This window comes from Glycine max, chromosome 20 (assembly GCF_000004515.6).
Source record: "Glycine max cultivar Williams 82 chromosome 20, Glycine_max_v4.0, whole genome shotgun sequence".
Taxonomy (NCBI): Eukaryota; Viridiplantae; Streptophyta; class Magnoliopsida; order Fabales; family Fabaceae; genus Glycine; species Glycine max.
In genome coordinates, this window is record NC_038256.2 from 33,705,779 (window position 1) to 33,725,580 (window position 19,802).

Below are 19,802 nucleotides of genomic sequence, written 5' to 3' on the forward strand. Positions count from 1 at the left end.
CCATTTCTTTTGTGAAGTCCAAAATAAAAAAAGATTGATGGTTACACCTCTTTGTTTATATGTGCACCCATGCCACTTAGGATGATGACTAGGTCCGCCATGTCAGCACTCCATCAGTGTTGACTAAATAATCTAAGTCAATCCTTTGACTTTTTTTAAAAAATAATTATACATATTAGGAATAACTCTTTATTTTGTTGTATTTCTTTATTGTCTATATTGTTTATTCTTCCATGTGATATTATTTTTATCATTGTCTTGTTATTTAGTTTAAGTAATATATTGTAAATACTTGGTTATTCCTCTTATTTTTTCCGCGTTTCAATCCCACATCCTTAATTACTAAGTGTACTCCCCACTTCTATTATATCACGTTCTATTTATTTGCTTTCCTATCACTATGTCAATTATTTGTTTATTTTTGCAAATCATCATTAGTATTCTTCGGTACACGCTTATGCTCTATACACTCCATGTTGGGTCTCTGACTTGCTTGACAGTGTTTCAATAAAGTGAGTAAATTTTGTGAATGTCATGTTGGGTCTTCGATTTGCTTGACTTCACAAAGTTTACCACAAAACCAAAACCTTTCAAAATAAAATAAAATAAATCAACCCATCACACAACCTCTTTTTTTACAAAGAATTAAGTAAGTTTGATTTTCTCATTGCACCTGAGATACGTAGGAGCGAGAGCAAATCCTTTGTCGACCCAAAAAAAACTAAAAAATAAAATATTTTTTCTTTAGAAAAATATAAAAATTTGATTTCCTTTTCTAAATAAAAAAATAATATAACAAAATATAATTTATGTTTTCAAGGAAAGATAAATAATAAAATATTATGATCTTTTTTTTCGAATGGTAGATTATTTTTTATCCTTTTTGGTTTTTTCAAGGTTTTCTTTAAGTAAACGTTGGTGACGACTTTCCAAGTTTTTCATTATTTGGAAAACAATTTATCAATTTATTTATCTGACAATTTTATTTTGACGTCCCGTCGTTAACCACATTGCGACACTTTAAAAAAAACATACGTTGTGTAAATCCAATCAAAATCTTTTTGATGGTGACAAATCATTACAAAAAATTGTGTATATACTAAAACTTATAATTTTCTTTTCTTGCATAGAGACTAAAACTTAAAATAAAGACAACTATAAAAACTAAGTAAATAATTTAACCTATAAATTTCTTGACATATTCTTTGATAAATGAATTTTAACATATAAGATATACTTAAAAAAAGAATTTAATTGAAACATGTTATCATCTAATCATATATTATTAAATTTATTAATTTTTATAATAATTACAATAAAAATCTAATTTCAAATGATTTTCTATTCACAATATACAAATATTTATACTTTGACAATCCATAAAAAATAATTTCTACTTTTTTTAGAGGATAATTTTTACTTAATAAATAATAAATAAATTTTATATATTAAAGAATCAAACTCCAATAATTTAATGAATCTTATGTTAAAACGTGTATCAACGAGTGCGGATAAACATTTCTCTAGTAATAACACTCTATAAAAAAATAAAGGTTAAATTAATTTTTTATTTAATTTATTATTTAGGTTTAATTTGATCTTTTAATTTTTTTAGATTTAATTTGATTTTCCAAATTTCAAAATCAATTTGATTTGATCATATGTCATTTAAATTAAATTAACAATTTTAGGAAATGTGTGTTTTATAATAATTTTATATTATTTTTAAAAATTAAAAGATTAAATTAAACTTAAAAAATACAGAATCAAATTTTTTTTTTAAAATAGAAAAAAAATAATTTAACTTAAAATAAATAATAATATTTTGTACTAAAGTAAATAAATAAATATTAAAACCGAGGAGCATTCATCTGCGTATGGTTTCGGGGGAGTTTCTTCTTGGATCTTACCCTCTTGTTTGCTAATATTCTCATTCTTCTGTCTCTGCTTCTTCTCCTTGTAAGTTCTCTCGCTCGCTCTCTCCGCCTGTTTCTTCTCCTTGTGGACTGTAAGAGGTGCTTGCCTTCGCTATGTACTCATTTTCGCGTGTTTGCTTGCTCTAGATCTGATTATCTTTTATTCGAGTTCTGGTTCGTTGTTTCGTCCGTGCATAATCTGAATTCAAATGCTTTCAATCTTGTTACGTGCTACGCTACCAGATCTGTTCCTAGTAAATCCGTTTCTCATTTTCAAATCGCGAATCGAGCAATTGATGTGTAGTGTGTTCTGCTGAGTGAAGAAGTCAAATCATTTTATTGTCGAAACAGTTTTTGAAAATTTTCTTTCGTAGTCGTGTCGAGCAGATCTCTCTGTTCTTTTTCCTCTCTGTTTATTTCCTGTTCGGTTTAGATTTTTGCTCGTAATGAATTATTTTATTGTATTTTGTTTGATGGATTTTAAAGGTAGTTGGTGAAATAAATTAACACTTAACAATGCCTCTTTAATTTTTTTAGAAAAAAACCTGGAATATCACTTTCGTGTAGTATTTTTTTTAATTCAGTCTGAGTTTCAAAAATTAGGTTGTGTTCGTTGCATCTGGATAAGATGACAATGCTTCTCTTATACATTTGATTCTTGAAATATGAGATTTGATTGCAACTATGTGATTTGGCTGACATGTTCCTTCTCATGAATTTCGTCATCCAGCTGAACTAAGAGATGGGGTTGTCTTTCACCAAGCTTTTTAGCCGGCTCTTTGCTAAGAAAGAGATGCGTATTCTCATGGTAGGTCTTGATGCTGCTGGTAAGACTACCATCTTGTACAAGCTCAAGCTGGGAGAAATTGTCACAACCATTCCCACAATTGGTATTCACCTTAATTGGTCTTCTACATGCTTCCTTTTTTTCTTGTGTTTCAACTTCTTTTATTCTCCATAGTTTTAGAAGTTCTAGTGCTTTATGATGTGATTCTACTCACCATTCAGCTTCCCTTGCATGTCTTATGGTTGTTGAAAAATGAATTGCCAATTGATGCTTATGTTTGTTGTTATCCAGGATTCAATGTGGAGACTGTGGAATATAAGAATATTAGCTTTACTGTATGGGATGTGGGTGGCCAAGATAAGGTTTGTGGATTGTATATTTGTATTTTTGCAATAAGTTCTGTTAAAACTTTGGAAGAATATTTTATTCAATTTCGCAATGATTTATAGTATTTTTTTTCTCCTGTTATGTTTCTTTGTTGATCACAGATGTGATGTGAACATGTGGCAGTAACTACTAACTACCTTGTTCTATTTCAAACTTACTTTTGTGCATCAACATAGGATACATATATGGCACCTGTCTCCTTTTGAGTTTTTCTTTTAACCATATTATGGAAAGTTATCAGTGTTGGGACTTACATTTTATAACAAAGAACTCCTACAAACAGTGACAGAACACAGCAGAACATCACCCAAAAGTTTGATGGGGGCAGGAGCTTAATGATGTCTTCTCTGTAGTCCTTGTTCCTTTGAATTAACTTAGGTCCTAGTTATGGTAAAAAACATCAAGCTTTGACAGATGACTGTGAAGGAAGTTTATGACAAAACAAGAAAGACTCAAAACTTTAGGATGCCAGTTGCCAACCCCTACCTGAAAGAAGCTCTGCCACTGCCTATGAAAATATATGCTGCTTTATGTTTGTTTAAATGTAGATATATGCAATCTTTTGTAATTTATTCTAAATTCCCCTTCTATAGAATTTGATCCTTAAAATCTGTTGGTTTTGATTGCAACATGCTTGTTGATGGTCTTGTGCCTATCGGAGGTTCCCTCATTAGCACACAACACCAACATACTTACATAAGTTATAAACTACATATTAAGCCATTGTGGTTTCCAAGTTTTTCCTGTGAAAATGTGATGGCAGGCATGATACATGGCGTGGCTTACAGTTTGGATGCTAATCAGAATTCCAATGTGCATATGTATTTGTAAAGGTTGATGAGTTGTATTTACTTATGGAAAGTCATGTACAGAGTAGTCTCATCATCCATGTATTTTTTTAGTGTATTTCCGCGAATGCCTTTGTTCATTCATCCATTTGTATTTCTTCAAAAGTATTTAGTATTTACCATGTTATGTGCTTTAATCAACAACATTTTTGAAATTCATGAGGTAGCAAAATTTTTACTGCGTTCCTGTTTACTTTGCTAAAATTTTGGATGGTTCCTATGGCTTCTGCACCTTTATTGGAGTTAGAATACATACATGCAAGTCCTATTAGGTTAACTTCCAAATTTGTCTTGCCTTTATTTTTTTATTCTTGCATACTAAACATTTATGGTCTTTTTTATTGTGCACTCACAGATCCGTCCTTTATGGAGACACTACTTCCAAAACACTCAGGGGCTTATCTTTGTTGTGGATAGCAATGATCGTGACCGTGTAGTTGAGGCTAGAGATGAGCTCCACCGGATGTTGAATGAGGTAAATAGATGACACTTAGAGCAAGATGAATCTTAAATATGTGGACAGCATCACTTTGACCGAAAGGTCTTGCTTGATGAGTTGTTACAAATAAACTTGCATACACTGGATTCGAAAGGTCTTGGTTGACTTTATGAGCGATGATGGTGAAACTGTTGCATTTAAGCATTATATTTTGTGGTAGAAAATTTAGTTATCTTCTTGGTTAATTTAAAGGATGAGTTGAGAGATGCTGTTCTCCTGGTATTTGCCAACAAACAAGATCTTCCAAATGCTATGAATGCTGCAGAAATCACAGACAAGCTTGGTCTTCATTCTCTACGCCAACGCCACTGGTATTCAAATGCATTTCTGTTATATCTGCCTGCTTCCACCTTTAATTAATGTGTACTTTGATAATTGAATTTTTGTATTGTTTTTTTTTTCCCTTTCATTGCAGGTATATCCAGAGCACATGTGCCACCTCTGGGGAAGGACTATATGAAGGGCTGGACTGGCTCTCCAACAATATAGCTAACAAGGTATGCCTTGAAAATTCTGCATCTCTTGTGTTCGTTGCTTGACCTGTGTAACTCTGATTTCTGTTTACTTTTCTGGATCAGGCTTAAGGGACATTTTGTGGAATGCCGCTATCTTCTTGCTTGGCTTTACGATTATATTATGAGGTTGATGGGTTGTTGCATCTCTTATATAGCATTATAATATTTTCTTTTTTACTCTTTTAAGTCTTTTCTTTTTCTTTATTTAGGTGTTTGATACTATATCATAGCAATCGTATTGGATCCTGTAGAATTTTTAAATAATTAATGAATTACAAACTATACATGACCCGATCATGTTTTTCAATCCTGCATCAGTCAATAATCTCTAAACCTTTAAATTTAAAGCTTCCATTAATCAGTTGTTCCGGTGGACGCTTTAGAAATTTCACTTAATATGGAGTACAGTACTTTGATTATGCGGAAACAGTGCTAATTCTGTAATCAATGGGATTCCAATATTTCTCCTTCCTGGGTGTTATTGGAAACCAGCTACTTTATAATAATGATTCTGGTAGCACTGCGTTTTTCTATTAAAAAAGACTTTGAATTACTCGAGTCTATCACCGACGTTACATAATTCCATGTTAATGTTTATTTCTTTTTCATGTGACAAAAGCCTATGTCTGTAATTGAATCAATGGGGAATAATAAAAATGAAGGCTAAGGATTTGAGTTTTCCAGCCATGATAACCTAGATCCAGCAAAGGATTAAGGCAATATATACTCATGCTAGGAGTTGTATATGACTTGGTTAATTTGTTGCAGAGCTTCATTTATAGTGTACGTTGTTCATATTTAGTGCCCGTAAACTACGAGTGGCTATTGGCTAACACCTTCCACTTCCCTCACATTTCTCCTCCTGGTTTTTAACTCCATAAAATATATCAAAGAAGCGGAAAATAAATAAACTCAAATTTTGTCCCACCAAAATAATTATGAAAAGAAAAATAATTTAAATTCATGATATCTAGACAACTAATTTTTTCAATACTTACCTAACACTCATCATTTCTATCTTTCCTATCAAATTATATCATTTTACTGGTATCTTTTTTCTTTTCCAATAGGTATCAATTAGCATTTGGGTGTTCAAGATTTATTTTTCTTTAATCTTTCTTTTCTTCAAATAATAAAACACATAACGATATAACCTGCATGTGTGTCTCTTTCTCTCTCCCTATATATATAAAAGCGTACTTAATTTGTTTTCAGAGTTTATGATGATTGCAGCTTCACTAACAAATGAGATCAGATCAGAGTTTCAAGGTAACCAAACAAATCATCCTCTTAACTATTTCGCGTAGTTGAACATACCGGTTTATAATCGGAAATTTAAGGAAATTGTTACTTCTACTTCCCGAGTATTGTGAAGTTATATTTGAGACAATGACATTCATATTATACGTATGGGAGAAACAATATCTTTGTTCAAATGCAAGTTAAATAAATGAACCACCTCCAGATTCATGCATGTAATTAAGTCATCATAGCGGAAGACTAATGCACTTAATAGTTAATACATTTTATTCCAGTAACAAGAACTAGCTAGGTCTCTTTTCTTTTTGTATTATCACCATAAGCCACCAGTTTTGGTCGATGAGCAGCCTGCATGAGTTTTGGTATAAATTTTTTATTTTCAGACACTTTTGTGTAAATATTCTGTGAAGCCAAATATACGTATATTTTCTTGGCAAAGCTTAATTAAAGCTCTACTACTCCCGAGACCGGAGGCACTCGTTTAAAAGTTTAGTTTGTTTAAACATTAACACAATTTTGGACCAATTTCCTATAAAGGTTATTTTGGTTATATAAAATAAGAATAAAAAAAACAAAAAAAACTTCTGCATAAGTTAAAATAAGTTTTTCACAAACTAATTTGTAAATATACTCTTATCTTTTAGAGAAAATGAATGAGAGTTTTTACAAATTATAAAGTTGGAGATCTCATTGTGATTTTATGCAGAGAATTGAGAGATGGAATTCAGAAGAATCGAATTATCCATCTTGAATACGAACAACTTAGTCCCTTAGTTTCTAGCGAACTGCCGCCAGGCTATGAATCTATGAATCCGTAGGCAGGCGACCTTTGTCTCTAAAAGCCTTTTTTTTATGTTAGTGAAATTCTCGGATATTTGGATTTAAAGTCAAAGATAATCTAAATAAATAATAATAATAAAAAAAACAACCAGAGTAATTTTAAGAGAACTGAAGGTTGTTATTGGTTTATTCTCATATATTGGTCACAAATTTGCAATACTTTCAAGGGTAGAGATACATACATTAACTCTGATTTTATGTGTATAACCTGTTATGATCATTTCTATATCAAAACGAATTACATATGCCAGAAAGCATTGGAGAACAAATTTTGTTTTGAAGTTCATAAAATACACAGAAAAAACGCACATAGCATTTAAAATTTATCTACTGCCTCAATACTCGGTTTGAGCTCAGGAGAAAGTTTTCCTCGCCAGCAATGGTGGAATTTAATCGTCCTGCAGCCCAACCATTATTAATTACTTGAACTGCAGCACGCGCTGGATCCCCTGTTACATGGCTTCCCACAACTTGCTTTCCAAATTCAGGAAGACCAGCTGCTTTTCTCTCTTTCCTTTTCTTTCTATCTTCATCTCGTTCTTTCCGCAGCCAACTTTCTACTGTTCTCTGCATATTCAAAACTAATTAGGCACAATTTTTTTTTAATTGAAAATTCACTGCTTAACTCTGCCTACAGTCTCATAGTTGGTCCCAAACCCTAAATATTGATTATGACTGTAATACTAGGTTGAGCAAAAAAGTGTTTTGGAAATTATCACAGTGCCAAGAAAAATGACACCAACTCATTTAAAATTATACTCGAGGCATACAATGCATTATTTCTTGGTACATTGTCACACAATTCGGCATGAGTATGCTTGGGGTCTTGACAAGTTTTATGATAGCTGTGAGGAACCTAACACAACCCTCTTTCCTTTACTTGGATTTGGACCAACTATGCAACCATAGACTAATTTGTTAATTTCTTTACCATATGATACAGTGAGTGGCGTATAAATAATTGATCAAATGTGTTTTAAGTCTCAAAATAATGTATAGCACTAACCATTAGTGACAATTTGCTAATTTCTGACTTTGTCCATAGGCATTGCTAGTTGCAGCTTCCCATGGGCTACATAAACCTGATAAAAAGAACATTAAGAATGATGAAGGACTATGCTAAAACATTGACATAAAAAGTGTTCAGAATGGAGCATAGACGTACAATATTTGTTGGCCAATCCTCAAGACCATCAAATATATGTGTTGCATAGATAATAGTGGCACCCATCTCGTCACATTCCTTTCTTAGAAATCTCAGAAGGTCAGCTCTTGCTAGGACATCAAGGTCAACCGTTATCTCATCGAGAAGAAGAACCTATATAAACAAGGAAGAAGCTTGTACATACGCGCAATGAGGCTAAAATGACTTTTTTAACAGATCAAACAAAAGATTATCATACCTTGAATGGTTTGAGGAGACCCATACAAATTTGCACCCTTCGTCTTTGTCCATCAGATACTTTATGCAATCTCCAGGAAAGATCGATATCTAATACCTATCCAGTTGAACAGCAAGATAGAAATTAAGCAACAGTATTTCCAGAGGCAACTATATATGCGTTCCCACAAAAACCTTTCCAGAAATAGCCACACATAAACAGAACATCAACATCAAGAGTACATAATGGCTTTATTTTTGGTCAAATCTGAAACTTCAAAGCTCAGTCTTTATGCCATATGGCATCTAATATCAAATTCATGGATAGATGCTGGTAACATATTTAATGCATTCACTTCAATGAGTTAGTTTCCTTATATTTTATTAACATAAACTACATAAGTTAAGAGAAACCTCATGGACAACCACATTCATAAATGAACCAAAGAGGCCCAATGGAAAAAGAAGGATATCTTACGAAATGAATGAAAGTCAAATAATATTTCTCATGGACTCATGGTTATACAGAAAGTGGTACTTTTGTATAAAACAACATGCCAATTCAGTGGTCACTAAGCCACTCCTACAGCCATATCTATGCCCACAAAGAGAAAACAAGTTGCCAAAGAATTGTGGTCAATTGTATTAACCACTAAGGTAAGTTATTCATGGCGTTGCCCTGCTGCTTTGTTTTGCCTGTTTAAAATTACAAAAAGCATACTCGTGTCATATGAAGAGAAAAAAAAGTATTCATGAAGTATATGCTGACACATAAAACCAAGGAACCATGTTAGGTTAATAAAGGTTTAAGAAAAGATTCATCAAAGCAGACCTTGATTAGCTCGTCTCTTCTTTGAGGATCAATCCCAGGCACACCAAATATCATTTTTTGAGCAGATATGTCCATTTGTATTGGAACCTCAAAACCCGCAAAAGCAACATCTTGCCTCCACTGCAAAAAACAAAAAAGACGATATCAATTTCTAACAGTCCTAAATTGTAACTAAGGAGTTGAGCACTTAATTACATCAATAATAATAAATAAATAAAGTAGAGTTGGTTACGATTTTGAAGGTGGAAAAGTAAAGTAAAAGCAGTAACGAACCTCGCCACCAAGGTAACAGAGATGACCAGAAGATATTAGAGTGGTGTCGTGAAAAGCTGGTCTTCCGAGCACGCGAACCATGTCAGGCTCCACCAAGTGCTTCCCTCCTAATATCTTGAGGATAGTGGTCTTTCATAATAATCACAAAAACAGATAAAGTTATAAATGGATATGCGAATAGCCAAATGCTTAAGATTCAGAGAGTACCGGCGCCGTTGGAACCGGCGAGGAGGCAGCGGTGGCCGGAACATAGAGTGAGATTGAAATCCTCAATGAGCGGAGTGGAGCCCGGCGGTGGCTAGCCGTCGACGCCGGGGTATGTGAATTTCAGATCCTTAATCACAAATGTGGCTGCTTTTGAATCTGAATGGGTCTCGTTACCAGTCATTTTAGGTTTTAACGTTCAACACCGACGCTTATGCTTCTGCTTCTGACATTGCTTCTTATAGATTGAAATTGAACTTGTGTTTGGTGGCCTTTTGGGTCTTCAATCAAAGCGCCAATTCCCTTGTTCTTTTTTACCCCTTAACTTACTCAAAGCAAAATAGAGTTGCATAACTTCATCATAGATAATTAGTGCAATTTAAAGATTATACTACTAATCATCTTAAAGTACAAAATGGGAATTACTCCAATAATCTATTGTTAAGTTGTTTAACCTCAATTTCATTTGAATAGGTTACATAATTCTCTTCATATTCTCATTTTTTTTTGTATTTTTTCATGAAAATACTTTTTTAATAATTTAAAGGCTATTTAGTATAAAATAATTATAATTCAATCATCGTTGTATAACTTTTAAAATAATTATTATAAAAGAGTTAATAAATTTATCATGCATAAAAAATTTTAATTGAACAACAATGTAAAATTAATTTATATGGTATATTTCTTTTCTTTTTCTTTTTTAGAACATATAATTATAAATTTATAAACTTTTGAAATTTTATTTCCAAAATTTAATTTTGTAATATTTGGAAAACAAATCGATAGAATGTTATTAGATTACTAATTTCAATATTTAGTTTGTGTAATGTATTACTGATATTTTTATTGTTCTATCATCTAATTTTTGGAAGAAGACTTCAATTAACAAAATCACGCACTGCACATAATTCCAAAAAGTAGAAAAGCCCAATCTACAAGAGCTAGTCCACCTTAACCCAAAATATGTGCTATTCTAAAAAGCCTTTAAGACAATTAGGCCGAATCCATGACAGTTATCGACCCAGTTGTAAGACAAGTTCAATATATTATAACAACAAACTATCCCTCAACTAGTTTAGGGTGCGTTTGTGTTACACGTTTGATTTGAAAAAGATTAGTAAACAGTATAAATCAAGCATATGAGAATAAAATAAATCTTTAATTTTTGTTATTTAGGAAATCATGGAAAATTTTTGTTTCATTTATAAAGTATTAAAAAGACATATATGTTCATATTTATATCTCTTTAATAACAAAATAATAATAATAACTAACTAATACAATCATTTTAAGAAGGAAATATCAGATTTTTTTCTAATATATTTTTCTTTTTATTTCAGTAAATTCATTAAATTTGATATCAATTATATTAAGATAATTGATATTAAATATTTTATTAAATTTTATATAATTTTACTTGTGTTTTTGTCTTGTCTTGTTCTATCTAATACCATAATTTTAACAAATCAAATTGAATTCTTAGTGTCTCATGTCGATATTAATTTTATAATTTATAAATTGTTATATATTATAAATTTTTAATGTATTTATCTATTATATTTAAATTAATAAGAAATACATGAATAAAAATATTATATATATATATATATATATATATATATATATATATATATATAATATAGTTAACGAGGTTAATATATGTTATAAAATTCAAACCAAAATTTTGTATGCTGTATATTATATTTTCATATACATGCACCAAATTTGTGTTTTTTTTAACATCGTACTTCATATTTTATTTTATATTTTCTATATTTTTATATTAATAAATTTATATATTTTTAATTGAAGAAATTTGAACATTAATAGAAAAAATTAAAATATTAAAATCTTCTTTATTTGAATAAATAAGGAAAAATTTGATTTGAACTAAAAACTTATTCCAAATGGGTGAATGTTATTATTGAAATTTTTAAGTGTTTTTTAAAATTTGAGTATAATTTTATCAATTGATGTTTAAATATGATTCACGAATTTAATATTTTTTTATATTTCATTTTTATATTTTTTAATTACATGATGGAAAACATAAGTTTACCCTTGTTCTTCAAAATTGATATAGCTTAATATATATTGCCTAGAAAGAATATATTATTAATTAAAAAATACTAAAAATGAATGAAATAAACTGAGTGTTTATTTTTTTTGTAGTATATTATTAAAAAAATATTAGAATTGTTATTATAAATGTTAAAAGAGGAATGAAATAATTGATTAAGAATAAAAATTGTAAAAATAGAATTGTTTGTATTTAATAAAATAATAATTAAATATATCTTTAATAAAATGAATAATAAAATAAAATCTATTTAAATAATATTGATTTGACTTTTGAATAATACAATTTAATATTTTTGGAGGGAATGAATATGAGATAGTCATGTGTGTCACTCTACATATATACATGTGTGTGTCTATATATAGAGAGAGAGATTAGGAGTAAACTATGTTATAAAAAAAATTATGAGTAAACTAATAATAGTATATTCTCTAAAAAAATTAATGATCCCAAACAAATAAAAATCTCCCCTTTAGAATGTCCTTATAAAAATAGGTTTATTATCACCAAGCATCAGGTACACATTTATGACATTTAACGTAACTCTGCCAAAATTCTCATTAATTTGAGCATTAAATTGCCTTTGTAGTTACCAACCCTTCACCACTAACTTTGTTATGTCAAAAAGAAAAACCATCTAAAAGCATCTCAGAACTCGGTCAAAATCAAAATTAGACATCTCGAACTAGTACACTTTCACTCTTTTCAGTTCTATAAATTCCCATTGAGTCTTTTTACACAAGTTTAATGTTGGTTTAGTCTTAAGAATGATTCACAAACAAGACAAGGCAAATAACCTTTGATTTTCAACGAGACTTTCATTGTCACATGTTCATGCTCTTTCACTATGATGCTTGACTTTTGACTGCCTAGGACTCTCCTATGAGAGGCAGAACTAAATAGTAAAAACAATTTCACTTTTTAAATATTCAAATAAATATTATTATTAAAGTGTTTTAATTTATTAATCAAGTCCTAGATGGATTGTTTTTCTTATAAGGTCCTAAAAGTATTGTTTAACAAATACAATAATTTAGAAAAATTTAAATTCTAGAAGAGTTTAAAATGGTCAGGTCATTGTTGACATGGAAATGATGAGTCCACATGAAGACAACTCATTTGTCTGTTCAAAGGCACCAAAACAGTTTCGAATGAAGGCACCACAGCATGCACCTTTAATAAGTCCAAAAGCACCCCAAGTGATATATTTATATTATGCTATCTACACATTTATTGTGACCTTTAATAAGTCCAAAAGCTCCCCAAGTGATATATTTATATTATGCTATCTACACATTTATTGTGACCTTTAATAAGTCCAAAAGCACCCCAAGTGATATATTTATATTATGCTATCTACACATTTATTGTGACCTTTAATAAGTCCAAAAGCTCCCCAAGTGATATATTTATATTATGCTATTTAGACATTTCTTGTGAATGTCGAAAAGTCACTGGTTCCAAATCAAAATAAGTTTCTTGATCATTTTGATTCACCACCAACACCTTAATTGGTTTTATGTGATCACCTTTCATGCTAAACAGACAAGTATTTACGTGCCCTGCAGGTCATGCGATTGTACAGGCGAAATTTGACACAACTAATGTGAGGAGGAGGAGGAGCCACATTGAAAGCTTTAATTTTTAAATTACAATTTCCCTTCATTTTCATTTGTAAGGTTAATTGGTAGTTGGTACTATGAATTGGTGTCACAACATGGGTCACCACCGACACCGTTACAGTGCCCTTGTGACTTATCATGGAAGTAAAAGGGAATAGAATCAGCACCAGAAAAAGAGAACGTACAAAATAAAATTCATATCCAATAATAAAATTAAGGACATGGTATTTCACTGCTTTACAATGGCAGAATTGAAAAAGAAAAAAGAAAAAAGGGACACATAAAAAGGTCCTCTAAACACTTTAAAAACACATAAAACTTAATGATGTATGGGTCTGTATATCTTATCCTATGTACTTGGATCACACTTGATTTCCAAAGACACTCTAAGCAGCAGATGGGGCACGGACGAACTTGACTTCACCAACCTCCAAAAGTGCCGCAGTGAACCTATCCACGTTGAATGGATTGTTGTAGTCCAAAGTCTCATCCTCATATATATCCCACCACTTCTTCACCAACATCTTGATATCTTCTCTCTCCATATTTTCCTCCTTCCCTGTGTACCTCCAAGGCTTAGATCCCTGTCCCACCAATTCAACCAAATTAAAATTTCTCTCTTATTGTATACCAAAATTTAAATTCCAGTTTCATTTCAATTAAAATTGAACACTCACAGCAGCACAGTAGTGAACCACTTTAACTTTTTCAAGCTCAACGTTCTCAGGGTGACGCCACAGCATGGCCAACACAAGATTATAGACATTAGGAATTGGCCTATATTTGTCCTTGAAGTACATGTTCAAAAAATCCTGCAACACAATAATCCAACATAAATATACTCTTACACTTTATAATATGAGAAAAAAGTTTTTACACAGAAAATACCAAATATTTGTAATTGGATTTCACATCTCTACAAAAATTCAGAATTTCTGCATATATTTTGATCAATTCAAAGTGAATTTTCCGTGTATAAGTATTAAACTCATATAATATATGACTAATACTATTGTATAAGATTAATTGATTGAGTTAATTAAGGAAGTACCTGTTCAGCAAAGGAAGTGGGCTTAGTGACTTGGACAGTTTGAAGGAGGTCACGGTAGGTATCCAGATTGGGCTCATAAACAAACATGCCAGCATTGAAATAGAGAGGAGGCTTGGGCCCAAAGTGAGTGGGCCACTGAACCTTATGAGGGCACTGCTGGCAGTATCCGATTTGATACTGCAGAGTGTGGCCCCAAGTGGGCTCACAAAAACAGTCCATCACCGCATAAAAGTAGTTATCAGGCAAGTCAAACAAGTGGTCAATATTGTCAAACACTTGTATATCACCGTCTAGGTATATCATCTTGCTGAACTCCACAAACTGAGATATACATTTTGCAATCACAACAAAGAAAACACACGTTAACTAAACTCCCAAAAGGTCCAACAAAAAAAAAAACTTGTTTTTTTTTATATATAAAAAAGAACGGAAGTAATTACATATTAATTAGCATAGATTATAAAGAGATTTATTTACGTACCTCCCAAATACGTAGCTTGGAATAGTTGATGACGTAATATGCCATGGCGAACTGCGTCTGATTCTCAGGAGGGTACACGGGTTCAATTTCTCTAACAATGCAACCTTGGGAGGTGAGAATGTTTCGGTGATGTTCTGGAACATCGGGTAACACTGCAACCACCAGAGGGTACATGCTTTTCACCTTCCTCAGACCTTTGGCCAAGCCAACGACACCTTTCACATAGTCACCGTTTCCGGCGAGGAAGGTGACGTAGGCACGGCCACGCCCGCCGGCGGCCTTGGCTTGAGCGTCGGTGACGGTGGTGATATTAGGAGCCATGGTCTCAGTGAGTGAGTAGTGTAATATAATTGCTTGCTTGGTTTGGTTTGAGAAGAGAAAAAAGGGTTTCAAAAAAGAGAGAGAGAGAGAGAGAGAGAGAGAGAGAGAGAGAGAGAGAGTGAAGTGAAGGCTTGTGGTCACAAGAGTAGGATTTGGGAGACAAAAACACTTTGAAAACAAACTTGTATGGAAGAGATATTTTAAGATCTTGGTTTGTGGTTGTGATGGTAGGGGAAATGGTGTGGTTGCTTATATAGAGCTTCGGAGGGTATTATCGCCATTACAGTCTCAAGGAATCCAACGGTTGAGGAGATGGTTTTGGAATCACACGGGGAAGGATAATGGATAATGTTTTGTTGATTAATTAATAAATTTATTCCATTCACGCGGTTATAGATAGTCTTTTACTGGCTAATTAATTAAAGAAACGATTAATTAATTTATATTATCTTTGTTGTAGGCTTGTAACATTAGAGCATTCTAGTGTTGCTTCGATGTGAACTGTTAGGTTATAGTAGTTGTAAAGCTTGTAATAAAATCTTGATAATGATAGACAATATAGCTATAACTATAAGAAGAATCGTAGCATTTAAGTTTTGTTAATTGAACAATAAAATCTTTTCGTAAATATAAATATAGCAAACAATTGGCAAAGCACATTCTTATATCAAAATAATTTTTTTTTGCAGTTATTTTTATTTTAAATGGAAATATATATAATAAAAAAAACCAGAATCAAAATAATTAACGTTTGGGAACATGAATCAGAATCTTTTTTTTTTTTTAAGAAAACATATGAATCATAGTGATTGACGGATGTATCATTCTTTTTAAGATACAAATCAAAACAGTTTCTTTCTTCGTAGTCAAAAAAGTTATAACGCATTTTCTTACTATATATTTATTCATGTGTAGTATCAATAATTGCATTAGATTCTTTTTTCTTTTTCTTTTTTGAAGATCATGATCCCCTTCTTACTCTTAATTAGAAGAAATAGAATAATATCATTGAAGTAGACATGCATACGAAGAATCGAGAAATTTGCAATTAAGTTTTGTTTCCTAAAGAGAGACAGAGTCCATAATAAAACCTCTCAACATTGACCATACATATATTGGTTTTTTGGCAGAACAAATGAGCAAGCTCTAGTTAACATATTTGTTATTATGCAAAGTGAATTCTTTTAAAGCATATACGATTTGGTAATGCTTTCTAATTAAGAAACATATATACTATAGTTTATATATGTTTAACCTATTAAACATAATAATAAGAGATTTGAATAGTTTACACTTTACATGACTTTTTAAGGTTTATGTTAATTTTGAGAGTTTTAACAAAAAACACAATTTCGAAACCGACTTCCAAAAATATGGGAAAAGTTAAATGTGAGATGACATGATAGGTGATACATACAGATAACTAACCACATTTTATGATCCTTCTTCATACTAATCAACCTCTCTCTATGTTGAAAACTTCTTTGGTACATAAACGACAAAAAAGAAAGTATAGAATTAATATCCGTTTTCAGGTTAACTGCCACCGCCCCCAACAGTGAAAAATTAACTTAGTGAAAAATTAACTTCTATCTTTTTTCCTGCCGTTTATGTATTGTTAATGTAATTGTGTTAATATTTAATTTTATTAATATTTAATTTTATAATTTAATTTTAAAATTATATAATTTTTAAAAAACAATACAGAAATAATTAAAAAAGTGGATACTATCACCATCGCCATGGTGAGGCACGTGGACCGTTACTAGACACGTGGCTTCCAATTAAGGTATTGCTGCGAAGTCTCTGTATTTTTGGTGGGACCCATAAAATCCTTTGCGTGTGTAATATGAGGTGGTACTGTCTGGTGAAGAGAGAGCCACATGGATGTTAGTTGGTCGACCAAAGTCTAATTTAATGAATTAATTAATTATAACTTTAGTAAAGTATTCTATGTGAGACTTTTTATTTAAATAGAAAATATCATGAGGCTGGTAAAAAGTTACATTTTTTAAAATATGACATTACTCGATGGTATATAAGATGATGCAGCAGCAACAACATAAAGAATAGTCGAATAGAATAGTAAATGAAATATAACATTTTATATTTTTAGGATAATACTTTGGGCTTTGTTTTCAAACACCGACCATTTTAGATTTAGAAATTGACTTCAATATTTTTTACAAAAGAAATTGACTGGCAGCAACACGGAGGAAACATCCTCCATGAGAATATTCTCTAAATTTCCAGATTCCTTTATTTTTCATATTTTGGATCCTATATTTAGCTTTTAAGTCAAAGTAAAAATAAATCGCAATGAGAGCTGCAGCAAAACAAAATTAATAAGAGCTTTGCGATTTTTTTATGCCATTAAATCAGAGTATTTTTTATTATCTTTGTACTAAAAAGGTTAGTAAAAATTTGTGAGAAAGAACATGAGTTTGAATCCCTAAAATACACTATTAAGAAGGAATGAAGATACGATTAAGTCTATTAAAAATTAGTCTCATAATTAACTTAAAATATCTAAACTTGTAAGGATATCTTGTGATCTCATCGGAGAGTTAAAGGATTCATTCCATCCTTTTAGCAAATCAATTCCTCCATTCATCAATATCTTATTTTGGGGACTACTGACGATTTTTTTTTTACACTTTCTTTCTAACATTTTTGTGTAATTAGCTAACGTTTATTGAAAATTAAAGGTTTAATTATCTATTTAGTTTATATAATTTTTAAATTTATCTCTTTTGATCTCTATAGTTAATAAGTGGATGTTTTAATCCCTGATTTTTAATAAGTAAGTTTTTTAGTCTTTTAAGTTTATATTATAATTTTTTGACTCTGTTAGTTAAAGAATTTTAATAATAAAGACTTTTTAAAAATTAAAATATAAATTTTATGAACTAAAAAATCCATTTATTAATTATATAAATTAAAAAAAGTTTAAAAACTAAAGATAATTAAACCAAAATTAGAATAGTGAGTGCCAGCATGGGAAAGTGCTTTGGTTCTCCAATGAGAAACAAACTGTATCCATTGGACATACTTATTTCTTAACCAAAGGCTGACACTTTTTCTTTTTCTTTCTTTTCCTTTATGCCCTTTTTCTCTCTGTTTCCCACTTTATCCCTAACCTCCCATCTCTCAAAATCCCCACAACACCCCCCCCAGCTTCCATCCACACCTCTTCCTCCGGTGCACTTCTACACAGCCCAAACCACCTCCTCGTTACCCATACCCACACCTCCTCCGCCGCAACTCTGCACAACCAAATTTTTTTTTATTCTCCATCAGAAAATCGAGAAAAGGAAAAGGGAATGCTTTGGTAAATTTCTTGATTCTATTTCTTTGGCGTTTTCTAGATCTAACAACAAAAACCTGCAGATTTGCAAACAGGAAAAAAAAAAAACAAAAAAGAATGTTCAAAGGATAAAGGCCTCACTCCGTCCTGTGAAAAAGTTTTAGTAAGAAATTTTTTTTTTTAAAAAAAAAAAAAGATTCTTGAGAATGCTATATTTCTTATAGTAATTTTTAAAATATTTATACTAAACATAGGAGATGTTTATGTGAGTTCGGCTTAAACACTCGAGCGCGTTGTACGTGATCATTTAGACTACAGGTTCCCAGTTGAGTTGATTAGTAAGTCAGCATGATGTTAGCGTTTGCTTTTAGTAGTATATATAATATTAAGGATAATGCATAACTTTTTCTTAACAAATTTTACAATTTATGTTAGAAAGAGAAAGGAAATAGTTGATATAGTGGAGGCTTGGTTATGTTCTCATAATGATAACGATTATGTGCTAGAAAAACATGTGAGACTCTCAATATAACTTAAAATGAATCTTTTTTACAATTCAGGTTTGTCTTTTAAGCCTTATATAGATTCTGAAGTAAGTTCAATTCCTTGTTTTTTTTACCAAATTACATACTCTCTCTCTATTCTTTTCCTAAAATACACTACTTTAGGTATTTATTCCTAAAGTACACCTGTTTTGGCCACTTCACGGAAGTCGGGATCTCACACCCCGACTTCCGTTCTTCCTTTTTTTTATAAATTTTTTTTATATTATTAAAATTAAATATTATATTATATAAAATTATTTTTAAATAATTTGAAAATTATTTATTTATTAAATTAATTTATGTAAATTAATTTATAATTTAATTTTGTTATTAAGAAAATAATATTATTAAATTTAAGTATTTTTGTTATATTATTTAAATTATTTAAGATATTTTTTGGTGAATATATATTTTAAAATCTGAATTTTATATAATAATATATTTATTTTAGTAAATATTTATTTTGTATAATAATCTGAATTTTAAAATTTTTAATTTAACTATTTTACTAAATATAATTAGTTTGTTTATGTTTTTAGATTTAATTAAAAATGATAAAATTAAAGCTTTTAACAATTTATTTATATAAGAACATTATACTACGTCATTAATAAAATATTTAAACAATGACATTTGTCTAAGGAAAAACT

The 19,802-nt window shown here is 30.7% G+C and overlaps 2 protein-coding genes and 1 pseudogene across 4 annotated transcripts; 1 reads left to right on the top strand and 2 right to left on the bottom strand.

The window, feature by feature from the left end:
• Window positions 1–1,846: 1,846 nt before the first annotated feature.
• On the top strand, window positions 1,847–5,259 carry LOC100802587 (ADP-ribosylation factor). 3 transcript variants are annotated; one of them, XM_003555741.4, is made up of 7 exons: window positions 1,847–1,959; window positions 2,647–2,806; window positions 2,995–3,065; window positions 4,294–4,413; window positions 4,630–4,748; window positions 4,853–4,934; window positions 5,016–5,259. In XM_003555741.4, the coding sequence occupies exons 2-7, from the start codon at window positions 2,659–2,661 to the stop codon at window positions 5,019–5,021; spliced, it is 546 nt and encodes a 181-aa protein (XP_003555789.1). In that variant the 5' UTR covers window positions 1,847–1,959; window positions 2,647–2,658; the 3' UTR covers window positions 5,022–5,259. The 3 variants fall into 3 exon arrangements, with proteins under 3 accessions (XP_003555789.1, XP_003555790.1, XP_040869114.1); XM_003555742.4 differs by having other exon boundaries at window positions 1,865–2,015; XM_041013180.1 differs by having other exon boundaries at window positions 1,865–1,959; window positions 2,647–3,065.
• Window positions 5,260–7,245: 1,986 nt separating this feature from the next.
• Window positions 7,246–10,071, bottom strand: LOC100803468 (ABC transporter I family member 20-like; annotated as a pseudogene).
• A 3,558-nt stretch (window positions 10,072–13,629) lies between these two features.
• Window positions 13,630–15,536, bottom strand: LOC100804007 (galactinol synthase 2). The gene is made up of 4 exons (XM_003555744.5): window positions 14,980–15,536; window positions 14,499–14,819; window positions 14,125–14,259; window positions 13,630–14,031 (listed from the first exon to the last, which is right to left on the bottom strand). Exons 1-4 carry the CDS (start codon window positions 15,298–15,300, stop codon window positions 13,834–13,836), a joined length of 975 nt encoding a protein of 324 aa, XP_003555792.1. The 5' UTR covers window positions 15,301–15,536; the 3' UTR covers window positions 13,630–13,833.
• Between the last annotated feature and the right edge of the window lie 4,266 nt (window positions 15,537–19,802).